Genomic DNA, 18,277 nt, shown 5'->3' with positions numbered 1-18,277 from the left:
CGGAAAAAAGAAAATTCTCAGGTGATGGATCCAGGGCAATCTACTAGCACTAAGAATATTGAAAAGAAAAGAAAAATGTTTATAGAAGATACAATGAAAGTTATTTATTATTTGGGCTTACTTGGAATGGGGAGGAAATGGACCCTCAAACTCAATGTGCTGTTTACGATGAACTATTATCTAATCAAAGTATGAAAACATCGTTTCTTAAAAGACATCGAAGTAAGTCGAAGAATTCATGAAATAATAAATTAAACAAAAGAAACACTAATTCAAAAAATAAAACACAGTGAGTATTTCGCATCGCAAATGGATAAAAGTACTGATATAACGAGCTTTGTTCAATTATTAGTTTGCATATGTTTCGAAGAAGGTAATCAATTTGTCGAAGAGTATTTACAACATTTTCCTGTTAGAGCAACTGCAAATAAAATTTTCAAAGTAATTGACATGTTTGAGAATGGTATTCCATATAATAAGTGCATTGCCATATGCAGTGACGGAACTTGGGCTTATTCCGGTGTGATTTCTCAAAAGAAGAAAATCACACTTGAAACCTAAATTTACTCACTGCTCCATTCATTGTGAAGCTTTAGTAGCCAAAATAATCCTCGAAACTCTGAAAATCGTTTTGAATCAAGCTTGAAAATTGTTAATTTTATTAAAAGCCGAGCTTTAAATTGAAGAATATTTACGATTTTATGCCAAGAAATGGGCAGTGAACACGAAGAGCTTTTGTTAAGTAAGGTAAGTTATCCAGAGGCAAAGTTTTAAATTGTCTTTTTTAACTTTGATCAAAAATTTAAATTTTCCTCTATGATTCAAAATTTGAATTGCAAAAATCTTAATTTAGTAAATTATGGTTGGCGTATTTAACATACTTAGCTGATATTAAAAAAAAATTACATGAATTGAATTTAGGATTACAAGAATAAAGTGTTAATTTATTTACCATTAGAGATAAAATAAATGCAAATATAAAATAACTTGAGCTAATAATCAAAGGATAGGATAATAATATTTTTAGCTTTTTACCACTTTTAGAAAGTTTTCTAACCAAACATAATTTAAAAATAACAGAAGAATTAGCATTCGACATTAAAAATCATTATTTTTCATTGATAAATAATATCAATATGTATTTTACCGAGGATTATGGAAAAGAAAATTGGATTAGAAATCCGTTTTGTTCAAATGTACTTGAAATTTCTCGTGAAGAAAAAGAACAGTTTGTAAGGTATTTCTCCGACCTTCTTAGCGTGCCTTCGTGGTGTAGTGGTTCTGCAGGCTGGGCCGATATTCCAGAGGTCCGTGGTTCGATTCCCGGCGAAGGCGTTTGTTCATTTTTTATCTTTCCTGCTTTAAAACATACCTAATATCTCTACAAGTTGATAGAAATTTTCTGTGATGAAACTCTAACTGAAGCTTTCAGAGATAACACACTTGTTACTTGTTAACTTTTGATTGACAACCGAAGAAAAGAATTTAAAGACATCTCAAATAAAGCTATTAAATTTTTATTGCCTTATTGCAGAACCTATTTATAACCTATAACTAAGTAGAATACGACCAGGCATAAAGAAATTGATCTTTCTTAAAAAGACCGAAATTTCGCTCTAAATTTAAGATTTAAGGTATTATAACTGATTTCTGTTAATAAATTGAAAGATAATTGCTGTAAAATGTAGTGGTGGTACTAAATGTTTTCAATTTTTGTTTAGATGGTACGTGTTAGTCAAAAGGTTGAAAAACGCTGTATTACAGCGTTTCACTGCTGCTGTACCGCTATTTTTCCCTGACGTGGGGAAAGCCAAGCGATATTAATCCCTTTAGGGATTTTAAAGTTGGGACGTATCCCATTTCCATGATTTTAGACAAAAATTGGTGGAGCTAATCTCGACTCGTCTATGGAATTTGCAATAATTTAAGCATTTTAGTATTTTCTTAATTCGATGCCAGAAATTTGCTGCAGAAAATATTTATTGTTTTTCCTGCTGTTCTTATTATGCTGATACAAACACTGCACAGTAATTTATTCTTTGGCAGCATCCGGTCGACACATATTTCGTCATTTAATTTTGGCGTTTCCTAGATTCAGTCTCATTACAGCTAATAGTCATCTTTATCACTATCCTTACTGCCTTTGCATGTCATCGGGCTCACATTTCAAAGCTCTCTGCTTCCAAATCATCTGCCTTCATTTGGATAAATTCGGTAGTTTAATATTTTTGAAGAGATATGAATCAGATATTTCAACTATTATTTGAAAATAATTCTTTGTCAGTATAATAGGACGTCTCACCTCTAAAAATAACATTATTTCCAATAAACTTAAAGCAACGTAAGCAAATTTACCCTCATATGGAAATTAATTAAATCAAGGAAAGCTAGAATTGAATGAATTTCTGGGTCTGTTAATTTGAAATGAGATACATTCACTAGGAACTGAATGGATAATGTTAAAGAATAGGTGAAGTTTCAATTTTGGCTTCGTTTCTTGGTAAAATGATACTTTTTCATGAATTAAATGCTATTTAAGCTTTATTTTTACTTAGCTGACAATTTGAATAAGGTACTTTTTAATTATTTCATTTTTCGTGTTTTAAAGAATAAATTCCATTCTGATTTGCAGTCATTTAACGAGAACTTAGAACTTCCACTGTATTCTGATTCATTATCTCAACCGGAACTGATTGTAGGAAGCAGAACTGCAAAGCTAATAATAATTTTTAACTGGACGTAATGTACATTGACTTGATTGTATCGGCTTTCATTTTTAATGTTTTTACTACCTTGCACGAAGTAAAGGAAATACAATAATCACGAAAATTTTTGGGTATCATATTTCAAAGAAAATATCCATTTTGATTGCTCTCAAATCCGTTTCAAAGATTTTTGAAACGTCATCTGTATATACAGACAGAATAAATTAAGGACTATTTTTTTCCAAAAAGGATTTCTTCGTGATTGGCTGTACGTACATATGTGTATATGTATCTCGCATAACTGTAAAACAATTAGCCGTAGAATGTTGAAATTTTGCATATGGGACAGTTAAATATATAGGTGTGTACCTCCATTCCTTTGTGTTACAATTGGCAGCACTAACGTTTATATATATATATATATATATATATATATATACCCATCCTCTTATTCTGCGTATGTATATATATATCCTCTTATCCTGCGTATGTATATATATATATATATATATATATATCCCCATCCTCTTATCCTGCTTGGTGAGCTCTTTTTTTTATTCTTATCTGGTGGTAAATTGAGCATTTTTTGCTTTAAAAGTGATTACATCATGTCGTTCTTAATTTACGGTTAAGGCCTTTAGTTAATCTGCATGCAATAGCTGTAGAATTATCAATAGTTTAAAAGTGTAAGTTATGCTAGGCTTAACGTGGTGTCTATTTTTACATTTGAAACTCTTAACGTTATAGTGAATTAAGTCACATGTTGCACAAACCTCAGTGTCTTTTTGCACAGTCATCCAAAGTTAATCCAAAAGTTAGCTTAAATTAAGTTAGCTAAACACCGAAAACTTTAATTGTTCTACCCCTTAAGATAATTGCTTGTTTTGCAATACAAACCCTAGTTTAAATTTCAAAAATTGTTTTTTAACTGTTTTTGGTGTTTTAAGTTCTGTATTTTACAATTTTTAATGAAAATGTTTTGAGATTTTATGCATTTTTGCCTTGCCACGAAATGAGAACTGAATTGACTGAATGAAGAATAGATCTCTGATGAAATTCGAGAAAATAAATTTAGATGAAGTGCATAAAAAATGTGTATAATTTAATAACCCGTGCAAGGAAGTCATGTAGTGTCCACATTAGATTTTTTAAATGTGTAAACTAACTTGAAACTACTGTTTTATGTTGCAATACAGATTGGCTTGTTTTTACAACGCAAATTTTTTTTCTTGTGTGTTGAAAAATTTTACTCTAATCTCATGAAAAAAATTACCTATTTTTGAGTCTCAGAAAGAGAAATGAATAACAGCTACGAATATTAGTTTTAGCCATTTTGCTCCCCAAATATTTCCATTTTTATTTAAGAAAGTACTGCTTCCAAGTTTAACTGTTTGACATTTTAAATCTAATATTACATTAGTCAGTTCAAATTCATCAGCATCAATGAAAAGATTAAAAAAATAAACAAGCAATAAACACTTACTTTAATTGCATCCACGCTGTACGAATAATCTATTGGTTCACACCTCCAGCTGTATTTTGTGAACCAACCCAACATTCCAAACTAAATGAAACAAAAGATTACTAAGTAACAAAACTTTTTGGCAATACGCGATATAAATATATATGTAGGAAATTTTAAAATACATGAAATACTAAAAGAAAGTTTATTCGATGAAATTATTTAAACAACTTATAATAAATCATACTACATCAAAATGAAAAATTTAATTTAGGAAACCTTGTTATACCAAGATAAGTAATAACTTTCTATTACATAACTATCATTTTATTCTTATTAGACGAAATTTATATAATTCTTAAATGCACCAATTTTGAAGATTTTTGTTAATTAAAATTCATGAAATTAATTAATTAAAAACTAATACAAATTAATTAAACACTAATACACGGCAAAATTTGGTAATTTTAAATGCACTTCTTTATTTGCACTTTTATGTTCATAATTAGAGGAAAAATGCATTGTAGGCTATAGTCTCCACAATCTCAAATATGATCTTTTGCAGTACTTAATCTAGCTCTTGTAAAAGAAAACATCGTTACCTTACAGCAGTGTTGGCGGACCTTTTTGGGGCCTTGGGCCCAAAATGGAATGACCGCGTGCCATTCCGTTTAAGATATTAAATTAAAATTATTCATAAGTTACGTCAAAATGCTTAGGTCTAAAAACTGGAATCTATTTAACAATTAAAGTATTAAACCTCACCGGTATTCTGCAATAAATTTGAAATCATTTAGCAAACATTAGCTGCTGCAACTTGACGTATTCTTTGCCATGTAACAAGTAATATGATTGTCTCAAACAAATGAAACGCCATGAATTGGGTCAATAAATATGTATATCATTTCTGTGCGATATATGAAAATCTTATATTTAGGCTTAGGCCCTATGCCAGTGGCTTTATCCCATAAGTAAGTGAAACGTTCAAGAACAGACTAAAACACTTATTTAAATTTTATAGTATCATTTTATTGTGATTATTAATTAGGGAAGTAATATTTTATCACGTGCCGGCTGATGAGGCTCTGCGTGCCGACTGTGACACGCGTGCCATAGGCGCCATCACTGCCTTATAGGGATTGATGACATTGTTTGGAACACAACTACCCCTAATTTCCTGGCACTGATTTCAATGTTCAATAATGCCTAGGCGTACCTTTGCAAAAATTAAATTTAATTTAATATTTTTAAATAAGATAATAAGAAAACTATTTGCTATGGATATTCACAAAAGACGAAAATAAAATATAGCATCCTTTTACCATAAGCAAAATAATGTAACTCGTAGCACCTAATTTATCAAAACCTTTTTTCTGAACATGAGATAGTCCAGAAATTATGGCTTCTAAAATTTAAAGTTATTTTAACGGGCCGCGACATGGAGTCGTAATCTTATGGCTTAAGATAATTGTTATCTCAATCAATACACCTAATACGCACTGAATGTCTTCTTGGCCATAATACATCCCAAATTTTAAACACAAATGTAAGCCATTTTACTACGATCACTACTATAAACAGTAAATACGCAGACATTTCATTGAGTAAAGTAAAAAGATTTCTTATTGCGTAAATGTACAGTCTAATTTAACAAGATACGGATTACTTTCCTGCATAATTTCCAAGCAAACATTTGTCTCAAAGACTCATCAACGCCAGAAGAGAAGGAATTAGTAATGCCAAGTGCCCTGTGCTTGCTGAACTTGATTATCAATTTTGAATCACTAGTTACCGAGGTGGCTTTTCAGTGATTCAAGCAGAATGACTATCACTACTAAGTCAATCCAACAGGGAACTTAGACTAATACCTACCATCGGCAACGCCGTAAGAAGTCATGCGTATTATTGGACGAATGCGGCATTTGACCATGATTTCATACTGTCAGTCACATTACAACCAAAGAAGTTCTGATAAACTTAGAAACACTTTAGAACCATCGATGATGGGAAAGAATGATTGACAGGCATCGGCATCATGTAGCGATGCATCAAAGTAGTCAACGCTTCGACTTTGCTGAAAATTATAATGCTATAAGAAAATAATTCACTCGTACGAGGTCTTGTTAGTTAATATATTGAATAAACCTCATTTTTAAGTAGGTTGCAGTTATTTGTGAATTAATAACTGCAAAACTTTCTCTTTGGTACAGAACCTTAACTTACATTAACAAATAACCAGGCGCTTATGGCAACAAGAGTGAAATTGTAAAGAACCATGAGGTAACGGAGGTCATAGGGTTTTTGGTCTCTCATCCAGGCCGGCCCAACAACCTTCACGAATCCCAAGTACATAATGACCAACGTCACTCCTTTCATGGGATTGTCCATCATTGGCCATGTTGCTACTCGAGGATCTGAAAGAGAAAGAAAAAAATAACTGAGAATAAAATCATGAAATGTAAGAATTAATTAACTGCCATTTGTGTAAGCTTAAAATATAATATTAAATTTTAGTTTAAAGAAATATCAATTTCTTATTAAAAGCTACAACTTTTTTAAAGTAATTAACAAATCTGAAAATTTGTTTTTTTCACTTGTTCACATTTCACAAAGGCTGGACAATCAGTAATGTTGTAACATGTTGATAAATTTGAAAACCTTTTATTACTATAGGTTCGAGTATTTTCAATCCGTCGTCTGCTATGTCTATACCCTTTGGTCAAATTTTTGGAAAGCATCCTATACCATCGGTACGTATTTCTGTAATGTATTCCTCTCTTTGGGGTTCTTTCGTTTTGCCAAAGAGTCACAGAATTCCTATCCCGACAATATGGTTTTCGAGTATCTCCCACCACCGTCTTCGCAAGAGATCTGTGACAGCGCACGCAATATGACACTGCCCATTGTTATGGAGGACGATGCAATTTGTCACCAACAAGTGTTGTGGCTTTCTCTTGGGTGATAGATGCAGATGATATCTCAAGTGGCGACTCCCATTCCCCTCGATAAAATTCCTTTCTATAAAACCTGGGATAGAATTGGAAAAGAAAGTAGGATACAAGATCAAATCTCGATTTCATTATGGTATAGACAAGGGTAAAATCTCTCTGTCACTAGTAGAGTTATCAAACTTTTTTCCAGAACCACACCGAGTTCGCGAATGATTGATTATTCATAACGCCATTCTGGTGGCTATAATGCCGTACAGGGAATAAACCTTGAGAAGTATTAGAAGAAGCTCTTCATTTCGATTAAGTTTCCAATTACAATTGCGATTGCAGATAAGTAAAAATTACTGCAAATAAACAATTTTATTATATTTTTATAGAGCTTTATATAAGTTTAAGGAAGTATTTGCTCAAGACTTCAAAATTTCTCTATGATAACTTACGAAATGAGGACTTAAATTCCGTCAGAGTTCCCCACAGCCCCAAATAAAATGAGCTTAGATATTTTCTTGTCTAAAGAAATTGCGATATCAGCAAGAAATTCTCTTAATATTGCAGCATCTTATATAGCAGTTAATAAAACTGATGCTCGAAACTGAATGCGTGTTCCGTTTTCTCCGTGATGAGCAAAATACGTGAAAAACCTGAACAGCTGAGTAAGAAAAACCGTGTGTCAAAATGCGATCTCTGCAGGATTTTTATGAGTTGTAGCCATCTGGTCTAAAAGGTTCAGAAATGCATAAGACAAAATAGAGAAGAAATTTTATCTGTCAGCGAATAATGCTATTGGCTTTTACATTCTTGTTAAAGTTACACGTACCGCCCATAGCGGTATTTGTTCTTTTATTCAAGTTGCTGTTTTTTTTTTATTCTCGACGATTTACCTTGCTACTATTAATTTACTTCCTAAAGTTTGTTTTATTTATTTCATTTGATTCTGATGATGTTTTTAAATTTCTTCTTAATACACTCACTTTTAATTTGTTTTCTTATTTTATTTTACTTTTAAGATATTTTAATTTTTTACATATTTGTTACTAGCTTAATTCAATGCATTAATATTTTATTTATCCATTTACATTTTATTTAAGTATATGTTATTTTTTGTTGTTTTTTCACTACTAATTTTATTTATTTATTAAGACTCCTAACGGCATTTCAGTATAGTTGGCTTCAATGTTTTTTAAAATTAGGCTGTGTCTATAACAAAATAGCAATTTTGTATTACAGGTAAAATTAAAAGCGAAATATGAATAAAGTGAAACTACATTTCTTTATATACTCTACTTTGTTACCTAAAAAAAAAGAGGAAAATTGCTAAGGAAACATGCTCATTGTCTGTAAAACCTATGAAGAGAAAGTGATATTTACGTATTATCCTGTCGACCGAGAAAGTTGGCTGCCATCCTCTAATCTATTACTGTTTTCTAGGCTATATTTAAGCTAACCATTCGTATTCATTAATACACATATTTTTTGATCGTAAGAATCATATAACTTTTGAAAATAATTCGCTGATTACTGTTCTATAGAAAGCAAACATGGTTTATCGATAATCAGTCAAGGCTAATCAAACAAAAATGAAGATGTTATCAATGTGTTGTTACGTCACATTTATACATTAACTGTCCCTAAATTGCACTGCTTGGTGACAGTTCCAGGGTCGAAGGGATAATACGTAAGTACCGAGAAAGTTGTATACGCCGATCATATAAAAAGTCATCTGAATAGCTAAGAAGTGGGCGACATTGACATTAATGTCATCAATTATTCAAAAATAGTGAAAGAGCGAAGGAATTTGAGAGCGAATAACTGCTAGAACATCTCAGATACTCGGGCGAAACACTGGAAAATTTAAAAAATGAATGTGTGGAATTTTTCCTCATTAACTAGAAAAATTACATGTAAAAATGTAATGAATGCTTGGGAGCAATTAGCAATTTAATTTTCGTTTCATGCGTGTTTAAAATTAAACAAATATAATCAATACAGATTCTTACTTTACAATTATTTCATGAATGTCAGCACTACGGCATGATTTTTCCTTAAAAGTCTTTCATGTTGTGTTTAGGTTTATCGTATGCAGCATGCTCTGCGATACCAAAAATAAATAAATGAATAAAATAAAATAAAATGACCATTATTAGTTTGAGTTTACTTAGAAAAATGATTGAATGGTTGGCTTCATGAAACCCGAAAGTCTCTTAAATTTTAATACGCTTTTAACCTTTGCAGACGACAATTAATTCGTTGCGAGACGTCGTCAAACTAAAAATTAAGTTTAATAATAATTATATGCTTTCACTTATTCAGAAGTTTCTATTAGGGAAAATAATGTAAAAACATTTTAATACGTTTTTTCAATTTCCTATATCATAATTATGAGAGGTATGATAATCTTTTGAAATAACTTCCCGGATGAGGTTTGGGCTCCCTTTTTCGCAACTATTAAAAAAAAAAAAGTTGGTTTCCTTTCTCCCGTCAGGAATATTGCGCTTAGAAAACATTATGCAATCCTTGACCTTCCTATTGGGAAATTGGAAATAAAATGTGATTTTTTTAATACAATTGTTCTTTCATATCGCAGTTACATGGCCGATAATTTTTTTAATACTTGAAAATCCCTACTTAATTCCATTACCACATTCTTTCGAGATGAACGTATGATCCAACGACTTTTCATTGGCTATGCTTATTTGTTCTTTATATAATGTAAGTGAACTCGCTGTAAAAATCTCCAAAACCTAATATTCTATCCTAGTAAAAGAGAATTAAATAGATTAGGTCTGGAATTCTCCATTTCGGTGCGTCTACCATGAAATATAATCTATACAATAAATATATCCCAGTTACTATTATTAAATAATGAAGAATTTGTATGTATGAATGTCTGTTCCTCGCACAGTGGAAAAATGGCGGCGTCTCGAGGCACCAAATTTTAGATACATATGGTCCTCCACCCAATCAAGAGATCCATAAAATGGACATGAAGAACGTTCAAGTGTTGGCAGTTAAGTAAGTATATCTTCCTATTTTGAAGAGCCTGCTGATAATGTGGGAAAGTGACCGTATTCACCTCTACTTAGATTTCGTTGGAACAGAAAAGCAGCTATAAATCTTTTTTTTTTCTCTCTCTGTGTGTTCTAATTAAGTTGAACTCAACACCTTGCTTTCGTAAATTGACTTGATTAAATATTTTAAACAGAGCTGTCAAATAAGCAATGCCATTTTTGCATGTAATCAGGTTTTCGCGCAGTTTTTCTTCTCTCTTTTCATGGAAGTCCGGTACTGAGTGAAACAGATGGAATAAAACGATTCAGGTAAGTACCTTTTGATAGTCGATTAATTTCTGAGTGTAGCAGCAAGCGTAGGTCATCTTCATTTTTCATACAAACTTGTCCAAATAATATGTTTATGCAATGAATTGTTCCTAATCTTACTAATTGCTTTAATAATGTAATGAAGCAATGTTTGCAGGCGTTCATTCAGATTTTTTGCAGCGAAATGTTAACGATGAGTAACAAAATATACAGCGAGTATATTTTGCATTGGGTATTTCACATGCGCTATGAAACTTTATGACACTCCGTCATTGCTCGAGCACCATCAGTACCAGCTAACAAAATATTAAAAACAGGAATTTCTTTCTTTTGAAAAAAGCTTGTCAATGCTATTAAATATTGATTCTCTCTTTGTGCCGGTGCCCAAACGTTTGGCAAATAATTAAACTTGAAAAATGTTTTAAGAAAGCGAACGTATGATAAGAATAGTGCTTCGTTACTTGTTACAATTGATTCATCGAGATGAATGCGAAATTTGCAAGTAATCGTATGTCATTTCAATGTCTTTAGCCTTTCCATCAATTCTTCTTTGTATCGAATTATTACTCTGAGAAATTTTTCTGATAATATCTGAAGGTGCCTTATGATGAAGAACAGTTTTTATTACCTCTTTCACTGCGGCAAGATTAATTCCTGGCCAGCTGTGCTGTTTTTTACGCTTTTGGGGTTAACAAAGAAATATTATGTGAGGCTCGTAGTCCATCATCATCTTGTTTAGAAGACGGCGCAGAAATGTTTGATATAGGCTGTTTTAAATATTTCTTTCGCAGGCCTTGAAAATAAGATAAATCTTTGTCTTTTTTATCAGCTCGCATTTCATTCAAATGCTTGTGTAGCCAGAAGAATTCATGGATTCATTTGAAAAAAAAAAATTTCGGCGAATTAAATATGTAAGTAATGACTGGTTTGTAGGAGAGTACGCAAATCCATATTTTAAATACTCAGTATTGTATTGCTTGCATTTCTTCTTAGATTCATATATTCGAAAATACAAAAATTGCCACGGTTTAAATGAATAAACTTTTCAACCAGATTTGCAAAGAGTTATGAAATTAATGATTATGGTAACTCCTATCACTTCACTAACGAATATGGATTATTGGAGGAGCAGACAAAAAATAATCAGACATTCTGACAGATACCGATATTAGACATATAGCTGAATCACCGCCTGAAGCGCGATTTTAGTAGCTCGATACTGCCGCAATGGGCACGCGATATGAATTATTCTGATGTGAAGTCTATGTAGGAATGGATGCAGTCATGGAAGAAGGAAGGCGATGAATGTTTCTTTGTGCGGAAGTGTTCCTGCTTTTCAATTGCGCGGAATTGTCATGTGAGTAAGTACTCCTAAACGGCTATTAAGGTAACGTGTTTTTGTTGTAAACTTGTTATAAGTGCTACATTCTCCTTAGACTATCAAAATTCTGCAGCACTGCGTCAGCCGTGTTGGAAGGAAGGCGTCTCTTTCTATTCCTTTCTCCGCCGGTACGGAGAAGAGGAAGGGAAAAGGGAATGACTGTTTGCGACAAGGCTGCATCTGCATGAGAGAATTGGTCCTACTCATCTTCCTTTGAATTATGTGCCATCTTAAAGACATTCGTTAATATTCGTTAGGCATGAAGATCTGAGGTGAGGTGGTCATGTGTTTTACTGAGCTGTTCCGGATGTTTGCAGAAGAAATTAATTCATTGGTGGAGTTACGGCTACCTTGACGACATAGGTAAGACAATTCCTACAAGTACTCCTGCCTTTTATAAGTTTGACTTCGTGCACTCATCAACTTGTATGCCTTTGCGTGTTTGCAATGCAGGTGCACTTGCTCTGCAATCAAGTTATTAGAAGCTTCCATAGTTTTGATGAAACATACGTTATTGTGAGATTCAGGCCTTTGATTACCAACTTGCAAATATTTATCACTGGTAATACTAAACGAAATTAGGTATAGGCACATCTAATCTTAATTTAAAAGTTTTAATGCTTATTGACGCGATAACAATAAGATGAAAATTTTAAATAGCTAGATAAAATAATTATTCATGAAAAAAGTATGTACTTTCAAAGTATTTTATGATATTAATTTACTAAATAGGTATGTGCAACACGCCCGCCTCTCTTCACTGCCTTAACGCCCCCCATTTGCCTCTGTACGAATGTGTACGACATTACATTTTATTAGTTTATTTTTCATTTATCATTTTAAATCATCAAAAATGATATGTTAGTTTAGCTTTAATTGAACAGAAAGTGTTTATGCATTTTGTTTCGTACAAATAAAAAAATATTAACTCTAAATGACTGTTGGTCTCGAAACGCGATTTTACGTGGTTCCCTGCAAGTGCGTTGTTTCACTTTTCATTCGAGTTGTGTTGTCACTCGGAAAAAATGTAAGATATTATTCTTTTACATTTAATATGACTGCTACTGATAAGCAAACTAAACTGTTTAAAAGCAATAGATGCAATTCTTAAAAACTTTTTAATTTTTTAAATTTTTTATCTTATTGATTTAAATAAAAAATGCATATGTCTAATCAAAAACATTAAATATTTTTATAGAATTAAATATTTTTTCACTTTTATAAGGAAAATATATAACATTATTATGTTAGTCTAAATGCATATTCGTTTAACATGCTATAAAATGTTTCGCTATTCCACCTGACCATCTCTATCTCAACCTTCTCAGGTTCTTTTATTCTATATTCTAGCTTATTTTTTTGTTTTGTTTTAACTAATGTTTTTGTTCTAGTAAGAGTACAATAAGCAGCGTATGATTAAAGTTAACTTAGATAAAATCAAGGTGATATATAGTAATCACTTATAGGATTTATATAAGTAAAATTTAACTCCATTATTCTGTTAATTTAAAAAAATTCTGATGTACGTAGATACACAGTATTCATGACTTCCCAGTAGTGCCTGTTATTATACACATTTTTATGCACTTCATTTAAACGTATTTCCACGAATTATTCTACTTGATTAATCAATACTTCAATGCAAGTTAAAAATGACATCGAAAACTGCAAATTTTGAAATTAAATATCGCGGCCAATTTTTATCATATGGGAGTCATACTTCTTACAATTTTATTTTTTCATAACAACTATGAAACATCCCCAAATACAAGTTTAGAAATCAGGAGAACTCAATAAAAGTTAACTTTGTTATCTGTGCAAAATTATTATTATTTTTTTTTAAATTGACATTGCCAAAATATAAATATTTTCGTTAAAAGCTTTGTAACTGGAAGTATTTGCTTACGAATTCTCGCCCTTTATTACGACAAACGATTGAGAAAATAAAGGGCGAGATAGACTTTTAAGCCGGTTAAGGGGGTGGGTATATACACACATATATGTTTGGTACTGCCGATTGCAATACAAAAGGTAGGTGCACAACTAGATGTTATAGCAGTCCCATACACAAATTTTGAATGTTGTAGGGTTAACTGTTTTTGAATTTTGAGAAATACATGCACAAGTACGCACAAGTACGCAGTCATGAAAAAAAATTCCTTTTGAATCCATTTTACAATCTGTTTTGGAATACGAAGTCCCTTATTCTGTCCGTACGTACAGACGTGGCGAAAAATAATTGTCCAGATGGATTCGGGAACGCTTAAAATGGATATTTCCTTTGAAATATGATACCCGAAATTTTTCGTGATTACAATATTTCCTTTATTTCATACAAGGAAGTAAAAAGAAATAGGTATGTATTTAGACAAACAAAATATAATTTAACTAACGCTTAATGTTTTTTATTGGGTTGAAACGTAAGTAATGGCCGTTTATGTTGTGTTTAAAATTACGCGGTAAAAATAAAATATATTGGCATAATGTTTTGTGTTACTTGAAAGAGAATCTTTCTTTCTACAAGATGGCGTATTTGATTTTTTGTCTGAGCTAATTTTTGTTATTTTTCAGGTCATTAAAATGGAGTATCAAGTCGACAAATATAAGCATTTTCGATACCTTCTTCTTTATGCTTTTAATCAAGGCGCCAATGCTGAAGAAGCTTCCGCTCGTTCCGGATGACCAAATGAGTTTGATGAAAGATCGTTTGAATGAACTTCTGCATGAAGACGCGCGTCAAACCACTCGTGAATTAGCTGAACGAATGAGTTGCAGCCAAATGATTATATTGGATTGGATTGGATTATTTAATTATGGCAAAGCACACGAGGGCTATCTGCATAAGGGGTGTCAAATGACTATAATTCGATATCTTCGGTCTATGGGGAATAATTAAAAACTCGGATATTATTGACTAATTTATTGTTTTTTTGCTACGTTAAAATATTTTTTTAAATTAAATAAACGGCCATTATTTATGATTTAACCCAATAGAAAAGCGCAAATTTATTTTTCCGTCAATAAAAATGTTCAGGCTTCTTAGGTGTAAAATATGATAATTGAAATTATGTTCGTCGATAGAAAATATGATAACTGAAATATATATATATTCTCATACTTATATCACTATAAGTGTATATTTGACCCCCAGAAAATAAAATATTAACAGAAAAAAAGGCAATACACATGGCTCTTCCTTCTAAACTGCCTATCGGAGGCCCACCAGCGGCCGAGCGGTAAAGTCGCTGAACACTGGTAGTTCGGTCCGAGGTTCGAATCCCGCGAACGGGCTGGCTGCATGGGTGTTTTCGTAACTTTCCCCATGTGTAACGTGTATACGAGCCAGTTTCCCTTAGAAAGTCCTCCACGAAAGGCATCCCTCCCTTTAGGCAGATAGCCCTAGTGTGCTTTGCCATAATTAAATACACCAACACTAAACTGCCTATCGGAACGTACAACTTTAGATCAGAATTTTTAAATATTCACAATAATGCACATTATTCAGTATATATCGTGTACTATTCTTTTTCACGCGTTCTAAATTCGTAAACTAGACTGAAGTAAAGAATCACTTACCAAAAAAACAAACGAAATTCATTCTTGATTTTATTACGAGTCTAAATTGCCGGCAAAAAATTTTGCATTACTGCATTCGAAGAACCTACGCGTTACTTCTTTATAATAAAAACATAGACATAAAACTTCTTTATGCAGTCTGTGGATTGTCTGTTCATGTCCTTTATCCAATCTAAAATCAGTTGTTAGAAATGTTTCCGCAGAACAGAATTACGGTTTACGATTCCATGTCCATTTCGACTCCGCGCTCAGTAGATTATTCCATCGTTCAGATAGGGAAGAAAGCAAGATATTCCAAGGGAAAAAAATCTCTTGGTTCGTAATTCCGCTGAATAATAGGCTTATAAAATTTGAATCACGCTTGCTAAGACTGAGTAGTTATTCGTGCATCACAGGACCCCCTTTAAAGCTCTTATATAGGTTTCGAGGACATAAAAGAAAATTAAATGGTCATCGAAATGGTGCTTGGTGTGTATAGTGTATTTAATTATGGCAAAGCACACGAGGGCTATCTGCCTAAGGGGAGGGATGCCTTTCGTGGAGGACTTTCTAAGGGAAACTGGCTCGTATACACGTTACACATGGGGAAAACCACGAAAACGCCCATGCAGCCAGCCCGTTCGCGGGATTCGAACCTCGGACCGAACTACCAGTGTTCAGCGACTTTACCGCTCGGCCGCTGGTGGGCGAAATGGTGCTTGGAGTCTCGCCAGTTAGAGGAAAGACGAAGAATAAAATTGGCCAAAGATTTGACGACACTTTTGAGATCGTGGGTAAGACGCAATTGCTCATAAATTTTTACCAAATATTTAGCTAGCAAATCGAGACAGTTTTGAGATTGAGTGTCTTTTATATTTTTTGTAGAGCGAGTACTTAAGTGATAATCTTCAGAGACCGGATGTCCTTTTCCTTGAACAAATAGTGCGTGTATTACCTCCTAATGTCAGATTAATAGCCTTTTAATATGCAATTAACATTTCAAAGCGTTTATTCTCTAATTTTTTCCCTTTTTGGATGAGAATTCTTTTCAATTATTAATATGCTGCTGCATGTTCAGGGCTAAAAGGAAATAGGAGGAAGGCGAGGGAATGGATGCGGGAGAAGATAATAGGATCAATCTTATGAGATTATCTAAGTTATGATTAATAAGATTCATGAATATCCAATAAAGATATATTAATATTTCATGGTTAAACACACAAACAATGCATGTGCGTTGTTACGAGCAGTGCAGATGTGCAGATCTAAAAGTGAATTTTTGACGTACTTATGAACTGACTTTTCCAATCAGACCTTATTAATAAAATTTGACTTAAATTAAACTTTTTGGTTGAATCAAAAATTTTAGACAGATGCTGTTACAAGCACGCAATAAACTCTAAGACAAAATTTTCCATTTAAAATATTAAGAAATACGAGGTTTCCGGATCAACGAGTCCTATGAATCCTAAAAGTAATTCGAAACTTATTAATAAAAAACTCGAATCTTCATACTTTCGAATACCAGCTGTCGTAATCAGTATATTGGTTAGCTCTTGTATCGTTGGACCCTGGCTCGAATCCGCGAGAAATTTTTTGTATTTTTGTGTATACTGTCTTTGCAGCATGGGGAACTTAAAATACAGCTGATCCGAAAGTCCTTTCGAGACACTTGGTGGTATGAGAAGAGAGATGAGAGACCTTCGGATCTATTCCTCGGTATTTCCTATTAAAATTAAAACGGAGCTTTCCCACGCCATGTGCTTGTAATTTCCAATGAAGCAAATGCTAAGAATGCTACCTGCCTAAAGGAAGGGATAACTTCGTGGAGGACTTTTTAATCAGTAACAAGTTATACGTGTGTGAAACCATTACAACATTCATGCAGCCGGCCCGTGCGAGGAATTCGATCCTTGGCTGAACTGTAGATATTTAGCGATTTTAACTACTCAGCAAATGGTCACCTATCAGGGACTGGATAAACTGCAAAAATTGAGTAAAATTTTCGCTTAAAATATCTTTCTACCTGTTGATAGCTTGGATAATTTTTTATCAATCTTTAAATACGATTCTAGCTATCATAAAGAATAACACAAATTAAAGATTTTTAACGTTAGAAAACAATGTAAACAATAGTTTGAGATTTTTGCTTTTGTTACAATAATAAAAATCAATTAAATATACATTAAAAAATTAACATATTCATGTGTTCAGTTTCATAATAGATTAAAGCACAATAGTAAAGATATTCTGCTGTTAATTCTTGATGACATCTAAATAGCACATAAAATTACGAATAAAAAAATTAAATAAATGCTGTTTGACTTAAATAACATACGTCATTTTTTTATTGTTTTAGAAAAAAATTTGAAATCAAAATTAAAGAAAGAAAAATAATAAAAGACGTTATTTATTCAGTTTTAAGAAGACCTTCATTCATTGCTATTGAAAAAAATTATGCTATATTTATATTTTGTAACCTTTAGAGATAAACATGGCTTGTTAGTTTCATTTGTTCTTTGAACAACACGCGAAAACTATCTGGTTTAAAGGAAAGGAAAGAATGCCTCGCAGGAAGACGTTTTCTATGCAAAATTAACTCTTATTCATGTTAAGCTTAAATTGTTTCGAAATTTTCCAGCAGAGAATTGCGAAAAACATCTTGCTGGCTTCCCGTTCCAACCTGTGCTACTATTCACATGCAAAGTTGCTCCTGTTGCAAGACAACAAAATACATAATTGAAAACAGTAATTCACGAAACAACATTTGAAACGAAAATCGCAGTGCTTCTGCAAAGGTATTTTAAACAAACATAAGATTAACAATAGTATTTTAAGTATTAAAAGCTAGTTTTCAATTATTCTTTCTGAAAACCTATATAATTACGGAACAATTACAAGATGAC

The 18,277-nt window shown here is 32.5% G+C and overlaps 1 protein-coding gene across 2 annotated transcripts in view; it reads right to left on the bottom strand.

Moving 5' to 3' along the window:
* The window catches only part of LOC118190896 (very long chain fatty acid elongase 1-like), a 254,055-nt gene that overhangs the window by 21,510 nt on the left and 214,268 nt on the right, over positions 1-18,277 (bottom strand). For both annotated transcript variants that reach the window (XM_085824138.1, XM_035361689.2), the window contains exons 3-4: positions 6,391-6,581; positions 4,189-4,269 (exon numbers count right to left, since the gene is read on the bottom strand). In XM_085824138.1, the coding sequence (XP_085680264.1) occupies positions 4,189-4,269; positions 6,391-6,581 (272 nt within the window). The remainder of the gene's footprint in view (positions 1-4,188; positions 4,270-6,390; positions 6,582-18,277) is intronic.

The sequence above is a fragment of the Stegodyphus dumicola genome, chromosome 9 (genome assembly GCF_044657685.1).
Source record: "Stegodyphus dumicola isolate Sdum_Otavi_A_Nest chromosome 9, ASM4465768v1".
Classification (NCBI taxonomy): domain Eukaryota; kingdom Metazoa; phylum Arthropoda; class Arachnida; order Araneae; family Eresidae; genus Stegodyphus; species Stegodyphus dumicola.
Note: the sequence above shows the minus strand (reverse complement) of the source record. Positions and strands in the feature narration are given on the sequence as shown.